This window comes from Paramormyrops kingsleyae, chromosome 6 (genome assembly GCF_048594095.1).
Source record: "Paramormyrops kingsleyae isolate MSU_618 chromosome 6, PKINGS_0.4, whole genome shotgun sequence".
In the NCBI taxonomy this organism is placed as follows: Eukaryota; Metazoa; Chordata; class Actinopteri; order Osteoglossiformes; family Mormyridae; genus Paramormyrops; species Paramormyrops kingsleyae.
The window spans coordinates 16,677,396-16,689,809 of record NC_132802.1 but is presented as its reverse complement, the minus strand read 5'-3'; the positions used below and the strand labels follow the sequence as shown (position 1 = coordinate 16,689,809).

At 47.6% G+C, this 12,414-nt stretch overlaps 1 protein-coding gene across 1 annotated transcript in view; it reads right to left on the bottom strand.

Moving 5' to 3' along the window:
* Nucleotides 1-858: 858 nt before the first annotated feature.
* zzef1 (zinc finger, ZZ-type with EF hand domain 1) overlaps nt 859-12,414 on the bottom strand; it is a 35,000-nt gene continuing 23,444 nt past the window's right edge. The window contains exons 47-54 of the mRNA XM_023832980.2: nt 12,023-12,382; nt 11,741-11,884; nt 11,470-11,638; nt 9,846-9,944; nt 8,790-8,955; nt 7,976-8,126; nt 3,479-3,550; nt 859-2,636 (exon numbers count right to left, since the gene is read on the bottom strand). Of these exons, the coding sequence (XP_023688748.2) occupies nt 2,556-2,636; nt 3,479-3,550; nt 7,976-8,126; nt 8,790-8,955; nt 9,846-9,944; nt 11,470-11,638; nt 11,741-11,884; nt 12,023-12,382 (1,242 nt within the window). The 3' untranslated portion in view covers nt 859-2,555. The remainder of the gene's footprint in view (nt 2,637-3,478; nt 3,551-7,975; nt 8,127-8,789; nt 8,956-9,845; nt 9,945-11,469; nt 11,639-11,740; nt 11,885-12,022; nt 12,383-12,414) is intronic.

The following is a 12,414-nucleotide window of genomic DNA, read 5'->3' as shown; positions in this document are numbered from 1 at the left end:
TAGGATCACTGAGCACACACACACACTTCATTTGCTCCTGTTATTTCTATGGGCATAACCCTAATCCTGACTACGACAACTCCAACCCAGCTCTAACCTTAGCCATGAGTAACCAGCTTTTTTTTTGATTGCATTTACAGAATTTTGTAAAATTGGGGATTATAAAAACGCCCCTAAAATATATGTTTTTATCACACTGAGGGGACATTTAACTACACGCCTGCCAAAGGGTCCATCCTACACCTGGGTTCATTCCTAATGTTACTGTCTGGGTGACAGTTATGACAATGCTGCAGTAGCTTACTTATTTTCAAACAGATTTTAATATTTGAGCATATGGATCAGTCATGCAGGACACTATGCCTGGGACTGGATGGTCACTGGTTCAAAGCCCAGGGTCAGCAGAGTAATTTCACTGTTGGGTTCCTAAGCAAGGCATCCAAAGACTGGCCGACCCTGCTTCTCAAATATAAACAGTGTCTGATAAATGTAAATAAATATAAAACTGCATTAATCTGTCCAGCCCAGTGTGTGCCTTGGCCTGCGGCCTGTCTTTCCAGCAGGTGAGCGAGACGGATGGATGGTATTACTAGACAGTGTGTGTGTGTGTGTGTGTGTCTCTCCACAGTCTGGGGTTACTTATTTTAACTTAAGTTGCATACATAAAGTAAAAACCAAACAAAACACATGTAGGGGTTTATGCATTAAAATTGCAATCTTAATAAAAAAACAAAACTTATCACAAGTCCAGTCAAAGGGAACAGTCTCTTTCTGCTGTAGGATATGTTCAGATTTACGGGGAGGATCGAGCGACTAGTCAGAGTCAGCACTGCTTCTGCAGGAAAATCAAACATCTGCTCTTTGAAACCTCATTTATTTCCATTTGAATTTAACATTATTCACAGATATACAGTCAAACGCAGCCAAACTCAAAGTAAAACAAAACCCCAAACAGATTTAATTCGGCTTACAAATAAAGATACAAAAGCCAAAAATTAAATACTTTTTTTAAAAAATATGATTAAAGAAAAACCCTTTACAATATGAAAATTAAATATTTTTTCGCTAAACCATAGGCACATTTTAAACAGGCGATGTTGAGGACGGCCAGGGTCCATCCAAGTCACTCCGCTAACAGCCCATAAAACACACTGCAGGGAAGAGCAGGGCCTCCATCGGTGGCATAGTCAGGGGCTAGCGCTGGACGGTCAGTGCCCCAATTGGCACTCTTCTGAGACCCACTGAGACAGGAGTCTGTTGAGTTTACACACCCTCAAAAATTAAGGTGCCAGTCTTCCAAGGAGGACCTCGTCAGTGACATGTTTCCGGCCCTGAATGCTGTGACAGTATTCAGTCTTTTGTTTTTTTTCTTTGGTATACACCGCTCTGCCATGCTACAAAACCAAAGCAGAACCACATATCCCTGCAGGAATCCTCACGATTATTAGGGGACGTGATCAAGCCAGGGGTAGCCACTGCACTGCAGGAGGATGGGAAGCCCAGGCTGGGGGGAGCGGGGGGCATAAAAGTAAATGTACAAAATAAAATATAAAGATCTGGGAAACTTAAAAACTAATAGGATACGCTCCCAAAAGCCTAGACGAGCGGCAGAGACGTGCATATGGGATAAGGAGGCCTGGCAGTTCGGAAGGAGGGGTGTAAAATTGTGATTATTCTCGAGTTCCTCTGCGGTCTCCAAGGATGCGTCTCGTGTCGTGAAGGACCCCATGCTGAGGAAGGCTCAGGTAGAGCCTCACGTGCCAGCAGGGACCAACACCCAGCGCGTCGCCCGGTGGGAATGTAAGAGTGCTGCCTGTCGGCATCATGCTGCCTGTCAGCATCATGCTGCCTGGCAGTTAAGGCTGGCGGACAAGCCGCCCCGTGAGCTGCACCTGGGCCTCGGAGCAGAGACTGAAGTGCCTGGCCGAAGAACCGGAACCAAACCCCTACCCCCAACCAGACAGAAAATGAAAGAACATCCCATCAACGATTGTATTATTGCTCCTTTTCTGCTTTTCTGTGCAGAATCCTTTTTTTTGGGAGGGGGAGATTGGGGGCAGTAGCCGCATCATGGGGTTAACAGTCATGCATTTTTGGAAGGGTCATTCGAATAGGATGCTATTACGTCTCAGCTGAAGACCAGGACACTTGCGCCTGTGAATAATGCCCCCCCCCCACCGTGGGCTGTTGTATTTTTAGGCTGGGCTGCTGTGTTCTCTGCGAGGGGGGAGGCAAGGTGACCTCCTTCTGCGATGATCGATTATCCAGCCCCGTGCATCTATTTTTTTATACTTCAAAGTGGCGTAAAAGTGGGCCGTTACTGCATTCCCATGTACTGAAGGCAAACTGAAGTATTAGCAGGCCAGCCGGCGTCCCCCCCCCCAAACCCGCCGTGAACGGCAGTGCGTCCTCAGCCTGCCCCCCACGGAATAGCCTCCTCATTCTCATGAGACTGCAGTCACTGGAAGACATTCAGGAGTCGATGCTGCCATTCTGATCCCCACTGTTTCCTGAATCCCAGCCTCTTTTTCAGACGAGGACACCCTCTCTCAGACTCACGGGGACACGTCCAGCAGCTTGGTTGATTTATTCGAGTAGTTGATGGCCAGACTAATAGCAGCGACATTCTTCAAAGCCTGATGGGAGAGAGAGACAGAGGGACAGAAAATGAGGGGGCGGGGCTACCAGCACAGGCCCCGCCTCTCCCCAGGCATCCTCTTAGCGCAGTGCGGTTGGATATAGGACTCGAACCCCTCCGCCCACGCCTCCACCATGTATGGTGATGAGATAGAATTACAGGCGCATTAGTCCCAAATGCGGCCCACACATGGAAAAAAATATCGTGGGGGGGGTTACAGGGAGCCCGGCTTGTCAGAGTGCAGCGTGATTCATCGCAGAGGAAGAGACTCATTCACATCACCACGGATCTGTACTGTAGCTGCAAGCACAAAGCTTCCAGAAGCTTCCATCTCTGCTCAAGCAAAGCGCATCAACCACATGAGAGTAACCGAGCACTTTGTTAAACATCATGCCCACGTATCACCAGAACCCCCTCACTCTCCTCTGTGCTGGGACCTTGGAGAAGGTACTGCAGCAGGCCGGGTCAAAAACAAACCCTCATCTCCATTTAAACAAACACACAGAGATTCATCGGGAAAATGTTCGTTTTGAGCCTTTAATCCCGATTTTTTTTTTCCCCCCCAAGAAGATAAGCTTCCTTGCTGAAGAACTGCAGCTACAATAAACAAGAATGGAAATTAAATTCAAATTGTTTCAAACTCAGGCTGCAGTGTGTCTCGCGGTGGGGAAAATGGAGACAAAACCAGCGGAGTCACGATATCATCACAAAGTAATCAAATAGTAGGACGAGCTCCTCGGGCTCGGATCTACACGTGCGTCCCACCAGCTCAGCTCGGGGGGAAAACAGCAGTTCCCAGCATGCTCTGCTGCTCGCTGCCGCTCTGCACGGGACCCTCACCTGTGCCGTGTGATTCAGGAGCTGCTCGCTGGTTGTCAAGGCCAGTAGGTACTCCTGGAGGACCCCCTGCTCCTGCAAGGCAGAACGAATAAATCAGACTTGCTTTTTGAACATTTACTGACAGCAAAGGAGCAGAGACGAATTTGTCTGGGACAGCTGAGTCCCAGTGACAGCAGGGGAACGAGACAGAGCACAGAGGGGCAAAGAAATAGGACAAGCAGAGTGACTGGGAACATTCTGGAAGTGGGACTGGGCACAGAGAAGCCAGTGGGAGAGAGAAGCACAGCGACAGCGTGAAATTAGCCTACGGGGATTAAACACTGGGATGACATGGCTAACAGGGTGCAGCTAACGCCTAGCCGAGCTGCTGTGTTCATTCAACAAGTGTGAAGCCAAAGTAAACTAACAAGGGAAGTTATACAGATGCATTAGATACTGAAGTATACCTTTTTCAATACTGTCAAAAAATTGTATAGACAGTATCGTAAAAAAAAAATAATTTAAAAATGAACGGCCAATCATGGGTTTTCGCAGGGCAGGGCAGGAACAAGTACAACTCAGTGATTCGCTGTTTCAAAATGGCTCCACCTCCAGTTTTGTTTTCAGTCAATTTACAATAAAAAAACAGCCATCATTACACATGGCATAGTCCTGCAGGCAGTTCAAAGAGTAACAGTCAAGCTGATTGCTCTGAAATTCACACTAGAAGTGAGAAACCACATCCGGTGCTGAACTATCACTGGGAAAGTCTGCTGCACAGAGAGTTGAGAGAAAAAAAAAAAGAAGAAAAAAAAAAAACTCAAAATGGCTGCCGATGGACACGTGCCGTGCAGCCGCCCGAACGCACCAGACCCCCTAGACGGTGCGGAGCGGCATCTGGCTCGGCACACTGCCACAAGACAGTAAAGAGAGATGCAACTCCTCAGCATAAACCGAAATCAAATAAGACCAGGTCACAGCATCACGAATACAAGGCTGACAAAAGTGAATAAATGAAACTAAGCTGATTTGCCAGCGAGTTCGAGTTTCCACTACGGGGTTGTATTTTCACCAACAAGCTCCATCAAGCGGTGTATGGGGGAAGGGGCAGTGCGGCACTACTGTCCCATAGGCACAAATACCCCAGAGCACATTCATATGGTTTTGAGGCAACCGGTCATAGACTAATTCACAAGATGGATGGGGATCTCTGAAATGCAGCTCAATAAAAACTTTAACAATGACAGCACTGTATAATCAGTAAGGACTCAGAGGTGTTGTACGCACTTCCGATGCACTAGCCCCCATCACCCATTGATCCTGCTGAATCATACTGGCATCTAAGATGCCTCTGACTGTAGACATGCCTGTCCTCAGTGTTTCAAAAGGAAAAAAAAAATAAAAAAATTTATGCAGGCGTGGAGCCAGTTCCTTCCTCGACATCAGCAGTCGTCACCCAGCGGAGGATGCATACTGCCCCCTGCTGCTCACTGTGGAGCCATATTCACACCTCCCAAACTAACAGAACCCACACATCTGTCAGATTCACTGAACCTGAGCTGAAAATCAGTTTCTGCAGTGACTCAGCAGATAATAGAAGAATCGAACACGTAGCGTGGGGAGTGGGCGTTGTCATGGAAATCAGCAGGACCGAAGCGGATGGAAACTACTTCAGCCCCTCTTGCATGAGCACACACACACCACACAAGCCTTCCCCTCTTCATTCATTAAGAAGGAGCACCCTGTGGGGGAGTGTGGCCTGTTGCTTGCATCCTGAAATACTGATGAGCCTACGCACAGATGGGCAGCTCCAAGACCCAAGGAACAAAAAGAACAGGTGGGGCGAGATAAGCAGGCTGGGATCCAACCGCAGTCAGTGTAAGAACGTCACTGACGCTAGCAAGGCTGCATTCTGAAAATGTAAACACAGCCCTGCACCATGCAGAGGCCCTTCAAATGCACATCTGGCTGCAGACTTTGCAATGAGACAAAAAGACATGTGAAATACTGCAGTCTAAAGTTCAGAGAAAATGGACATTTGGGCAGAAGATGGAAGAAAAAAAAAAAATCATTCAATAGCATCTGTTCATTTTTCATCTTGTGGGTCCACCAGGGTCAGATATGGTGCCATTTCAGGGGCAAGCAGGGAAGCAGAGCTCAGAACTGGGGATGAATCTCTCCTGCTCAGGAGTTCCCCCATGACGAAAGATAAGGGAATACTCATAAGTCCCAGGCTGACTGATGCGTAGCTGGAGTCTGTCCCCCAGTGAATGAGAGGGTGGCTTCTATGCGGCAGTTTGCAGAGAGGAAAAATCCGACTGTTTGTGTTTATGCACCAAACTGCAGCTTGAGGAACCCTTTTTGGGAAAAATAGGTGAGGAACTCAAATGGAAAAATCTCACATGATCCTATTGGAAGACTTCAATGCAGATGCCTGGAGGGGTGTGATTGAGTCACAGCCTCTGGGACAAATTTGATTGATGCGGAGTTGTTACTGGACTTCTGTAAAAGCCATGGAATGTCCATAATGAACATAATGTTCAAACACCAGGACACTCACAAGTTCACTGTGCACTACAGCATCCTAGGCTAAATGTCAAACACTGACAACTTTGTAGTTGTGTCATTTCTACTTGGTGCCCAAAGTGAGAAGAGTGGTGAAAAGTGGTGAAGGAGGCCAGATGGCCAGGAAGACCCAGGGTCTGCTAGGAATGTATGGCTAAAGCTGAATTCAACTTATCACTTCTGAAAACTGGTGTACTGAAGTGGCTGCAATGAGGTACAGCCTGAAATCAGTCAGTCTCTGTGATGGCAGTAACTTACACACCCAAAAGCAGAGGCCTTCAGGGCAGTGTGCTTTCAAGGGGGTCTCCTGATTTGGCGGTTAGATAGCAGGCCAGACAAGCTGCAGAAAAGGCAGTCAGAGGCAAAAGCCCTGACATGGGAGGAGTCTAAAGAGGCTATGGGAAGTGATTATCTGGCAGCCCCAAAGATGTTTCGGCCAACTGTTGAATGTCTCAAGAAGGGGAAGTTGGACCACTGCTCAGGAAATGTGTACATTGTGTAGCACAAGTACGGAACTGCAAAGAACTCTAGGAATATTGTCAAGTAGGGGAAAGAACACGTTGAGGAATTCTTTAACCCAGTGGATATGGCCTTTGTTGGAAGCTCCTGGTGAATCAGAGTCTGAGTCTATCACTGCAGCTGAGTCACTATGGTGGTCAGAGGTCTTCATGGTGGAAAGGCTGCAGTGGCAAAAAAATCAGCACTGGATGTGTTGTATGGGAGGCGGGTAGAGCTCTTCTGGATTCACAAACAGGGGTGGTGGTCCCTACTTTTAAAAAAGGGGACCAGACTGTGAGCTGCAGCTATAGGGGGGTTATCATTGGGAGAGACTTCACCTGTTGAACCAAGAATTAAAGATTCCAGTCTGGTGGTGGAACAGAGAATCAACTTTCTTGCACAGCTGTGTGGGGGTTCGTGGGAATGTGCCAACACAGTAGGCATATGGTCACGTTCCCTGCCACATTCTGCAGTAGGGGCTGCAGGAATACAAGCTACCGGGCTGCTATTGTGTGCTATTCTGGTAAGAATGCAGTAAGAGTTGTATCTACATACTTGGCACAAGTTGTTGTTTACAAAGGGTGCTGGCCTCGCCAACGGACGGTCTAGTCTCCAATCCTGTTTGTCATCTTCAAGGACAGGATATCAAGGTGCTGCAGTAACTGGAAGGACATCTGGTATGGAGGGCCAAACGTGACATTCCTGCTAATTGCAGATGATGTTCTCTTGGATTCATTTGACCAGGACCTGTGGCCACTGGATCGATGAATGTGAAACGACAGGGATACAAGCCATAATCCCTGAAATCAAGGCCATTGTGCTCTCCCAGAAAGAGAGAGGACTGCTCCTTTATAGAGGGGGAGATGAGTCTGTCCTTAGTGAAGGATGCCAACTGGTTGGCACCCAAGAGAACTAATGGCACTGCAAAGAGGTCCCGATGATGTCCTGGGACATACTGGAGGAATTCAATCTCCCGGCTGGATAAGAAACGTCTGGAGATCCCCAAGGACGAGGGACCAGAGAGGAACAAATCTTAGTTTAGTGCTGACCTCTGTGAGGTGGAGGAGGGGGGGACTCATTTAAAAAGGGGGAGGGTAAGAAGGTGGTAGATGTTTACCACTTTACAGCTGTTCATGTTTTACATAGAAAGGGCTCTCCCAAGCAGCTCTGCTGTTAGCCATAACAGATGAACACTATGAAGTAATTTGCAGTGATCAGGCCCCTGCTGATGATGCTTAACAACCTTTTTAAAAACAAACCTTGTTTGAGGCTGGAAAACACAGCAAGAGCTAATTATCTGAACCAGAATTTCTCTCGCAGGAACAACATGGCAAAGTGGCACACGGACTCCCTATCGCTGCTCTTCTAAGACCTGAATGGGGCTCAGGGAAGCAGCATCCTGCAGTCTACGGACCACTGAGGCTGTCCCCTCCACCCCCACCGTGTCCTACTCACCATGGCCCGGGCCTCAGCCACGAAGAAGAGCTCTGTGAGGGCTCGGTGCAGCGGCAGCAGCATGGTGACATTGGTAAGGTCCTGGCCCAGGCCAGTCTCCATGGTGCAGAACAGGCGCCACAGGGGTCGGAGGAGGGTCAGCTCGAGGCCCCTGGCAAGAACATGGTACAGGTCGCAGTCAGTCAGACTCTGGGCTCACAGTCGAATTCAACAACCAGCAGGCTGCTGGGCCCCAGAGGCAAAAGCTCTCCTCAAGTGCCATGAACGCAAAGGGTTAGTGTGTCAGATCCATCCTTCACAAAAATACTATGGGGGGGCGGCCATCTTGCATACCGACAGTCTGCTCCTTTCCAATTCACAGCGGCCAAATAGGAACAGAGCACAGAATGAGAGGCCTAGTTAATACCAACTCAGCTTCTGGATTCATCTTTTATGAGAACCGGACCTAGTGGGTTTGAGGCCCTTAATTCCGGTTGTTCTCCTGGGACTATTTAACCCAGCGTTCTCAAAACTGTATGTCGCTTTGGATAAAAGCTTCTGCTAAACAACTTAAATGTAAATATAATGTAGTGGGTCCGTCTGGCTGAATACAGCCGACAGCAAAAGCTCCTACTCTAGAAATGGGTTTTCAAAATTTCCACAGATCGATGTGAATTTACATATAAATGGGAAAAAAATAATCTGATTATAGTTATGACTCTTAAGACCATCCGGTGGTACAGACGCCCCATCAGAGACCCAGTTAAGACCCCCTGCACGTGACAGCAGAGCATTTCATGAAGTAAGATGCAGGAGTTACACGGAGGTGCCTCACCGCTGGGAGGGGCAGTGCAGCATCCGCAGTAGCAGGTGAATGGCCTTCAGACGCTGGCTCCCCGTCTGCCTGCAGGCCACGCCCACCTGCCACTCCCAGATGTCAGCCAAGGGCAGGTGGCTATACACCTGCTCATCAGCTAATATCTGCTTCAGAATCTCGAAACCTGTGAATGGCATAGAACCTTAACTGATCCAAGAGCACAGTATCCAATTCCAGTTTGCCCATCCTTATTGATCCCCATTTGAGGCTTAGGATGGTGTAAAGATTTTATTCCTTTTCTTTGGAGAAACTGATTTTGAATTTGAGAAGGAAAAAGCTTATCATTTGGCACATGGCAGCATAGCCTGCAGCTCCCATTAAAACAGCCAAGACACCGTTAACGATTTTAGCTTTCGCGGCATGCAAAGAGATTAAAGCTCAGGCAGGTCTGAAGCAGCTTTAGAAGCAGCTGCTGGGAGCAAAGATTAGCAACTGGCCTTCAGTCTAGAGAAAAACACCATGAAGAAAAGTGGGTGCGTGGCATGAAGTAAATTACGGAAAACCCTAAAATCGCCAAGAAAAGGAGCGGCGGAATCCTGTCTGCATATTGAGTATTAGAGCTGAAATAGCATCTGTCAAAGCCTACAGAACAAAGGACATGGAACACCATTATAATACCTGTCTGGAATCTGCACAAATGACATGGAACACCATTATAATACCTGTCTGGAATCTGCCCAAATGACATGGAACACCATTATAATACCTGTCTGGAATCTGCCCAAATGACATGGAACACCATTATAATACCTGTCTGGAATCTGCCCAAATGACATGGAACACCATTATAATACCTGTCTGGAATCTGCCCAAATGACATGGAACACCATTATAATACCTGTCTGGAATCTGCCCAAATGACATGGAACACCATTATAATACCTGTCTGGAATCTGCCCAAATGACATGGAACACCATTATAATACCTGTCTGGAATCTGCCCAAATGACATGGAACACCATTATAATACCTGTCTGGAATCTGCCCAAATGACATGGAACACCATTATAATACCTGTCTGGAATCTGCCCCGGTGGCCTCCAGTGACGGTGAACCTGTATCCCCACTCGGTGTTGCTCATGTCGGATATGAACCTATAGTAGAGTGTGTCACCTGTGGGAACAGCAAACAGACAAACCGTTTATTTTTTCCCTCAGTAAGTCACAGAAATCAGCTCAGGATCCTTAAAAAAAAATAAAAATTTAAAAACCCACCAGCACTCATGAGGGTTTCCGTAATCAAGTTAAGTAAACTAATGGGCTCTTTGCACAAAAAGATAGCTACGTCATATCCTGAAGCGTGAAACATGTCTCACTTGCTTCCTCTTTGAGGAACTACAAGTGCAAGAAAGGATAAACTTGTGTTTCAGAAGCCAGAAAAACAATACCACGAACACTGTTGTTCCCTAAGTGCCCAACGTCTCGAAAACATAATCGAGTTTTAAGTTTCACACATACCTATAGCCAATTCGACAAATCCAATTAAGCGCAGCATGTTTTTGGACTGTGGAGGGAAACCGGAGTGGCTGGCAGAAAGCCCACGACAACACGGGGTACAGACCCTACACACATGGAACCATGGCGGAGACTTGGACCCAGGTCCAGAGGTGTGAGGGGACAGTGCTATCCACCACACCCACGTGCAGCATCATTCAAACAAATATATACATAAAGAAAACTAGCAATAAAAAATTAACAGGAAGAATTTTGTTCTTAACACCATTAGGCTAACATGTCATATAATTTGTCAAATATTACAATATATTTATTAATGCACACGTCATTATTTATTTACTGCAATATTTCACAATGTAATCATTTGTGCACAAATTTAGTTATTTAAAAAAGTTAAAAAAGAATATTCACTCCATACAAATGGGCTCATCTTGTGAACACAGTAAACACGACCCCATTTGAACGCACCATAAAATACATGCAACAACAAAAGCAATATCAGAGGCCAAATAGGACGTGGCCATATTTCGCACATGCAACAGAAATCTGAACATTGAACAGCTTGAACTCGGACTATGACAAAATTACCAGGTGCTGCCCAACTTTCACACTATGAGGTTTGTCGTGCTTCTTCATGAATCTGAAGCAAAAAGCCCACACAGCAACCTCTCCTGTTGCCATGATTCTGTCTGACACAAACGTAGATTAACTCAATATGTACTTGAGCACATACAGAACATATTAAGTTAGACAGTCTCCGCTAGAATGACTAGGGATATTCATAGATACCTCGTTGGCACATGCATACACTATCACAGTCCGCGAGTGATGTTTATTAGCGTAAGCTATAGCTAACTGCAGCCAGAAAATTTAAAGAATAAAGACTCCATTTGGTATCCGTGGATGTAAGATGAGGCATGCATCTTAAAGCGCTTCTCTAATTTACTCATTGGCACTTTGGAGAAGGATTTACAAAGGCGACGTCTATTATAGGTTTGGGCAGGTCCTGTAAACAGCATGTATAAACCAAAGCCAACTGCATTTCCATGAACGTGGAAGCTGATGTGCAAAGAGCCCATTAAAATGCTAGCATTTAAAGGTATCCTTATGGTAAGTACTATGACAGCAGAGGAAGGGTGACCTGTCTCAGGAGGACAGGCAGTGTGTCAGTTCTGCGAGCTCACCCGGAATCTCGAAGTCAGTCCACTTCTGAGGCGAGCCGCTGAAGTTGTGGAGATCTTGCACAAAGTCAGAACTGCTAGCCATCAGCAGCTCGTCACAGCCTTCCTCTGTGTGGCAACGTGAGTCGAACTTGATGCACAGGTATATGGCGCCAGGGATGTGGACCTTATCCTGGTTTTGGAAAGAAGAGGTCTTACCCGACACATTATCATGGACGAGCAGACTGGATGGTAGCTTAGTTAGCCATCTCTGCTTCAACCCGGCCCCACGTACCTCAAAGTTGGTGTCGTTGTCGTAGGGGTGCTTGGACTCCAGCACCTGCACCGCCATCCCTGGCTCCTCCATGAACTGGCAGGCGGTGAGGGACAGACTGCCCAACATGTCCTCGCTGCAGCCCTTCAGGACGTTCTGCAGGATCTGGGGACAGAGGGCTAGATTGACTCTGAGTGTCTCACACACCCCTCCAAAAGCTAGACCGACCTAAGTCTCACTCACACACACACACACACACACCAAACCCCCATTCCACTACACACTCTGTCTGCTGAGTCCCACCTTTTCCCATAGCTGCTTCTCCTCCAACTGCATAAGCATGTCCAGGATGTAGACCATGTGGGAGGCGCCACTGAGCTGCAGCACGTCTTCGCTGACAGGCACGCCAGCGGGCCATTCCGCCAGCAGCAGGCCCAGCGTATGCCGGGCGTACAAGATGGCCACGGCCTCGTTCACCTTGAAGAGGAACTGGCGCACGGCCCGGTTGCTGCGTGCATCCAGCTCCTTACGCAGCAGCGCTGAGCTCTTGGTGCGCCGCTGCTTGGCGTAGCTCCGCTGCAGCTCGCCCTCCGTGTTGGTGATGAGCTTCTGTGTCACCAGGTTGGTCTCCTCCGTGGCTCTCTCACAGCGGCCTGGTTTAGACTGGATGTGTGGGCGAGGGGGCGAGAGAGGGA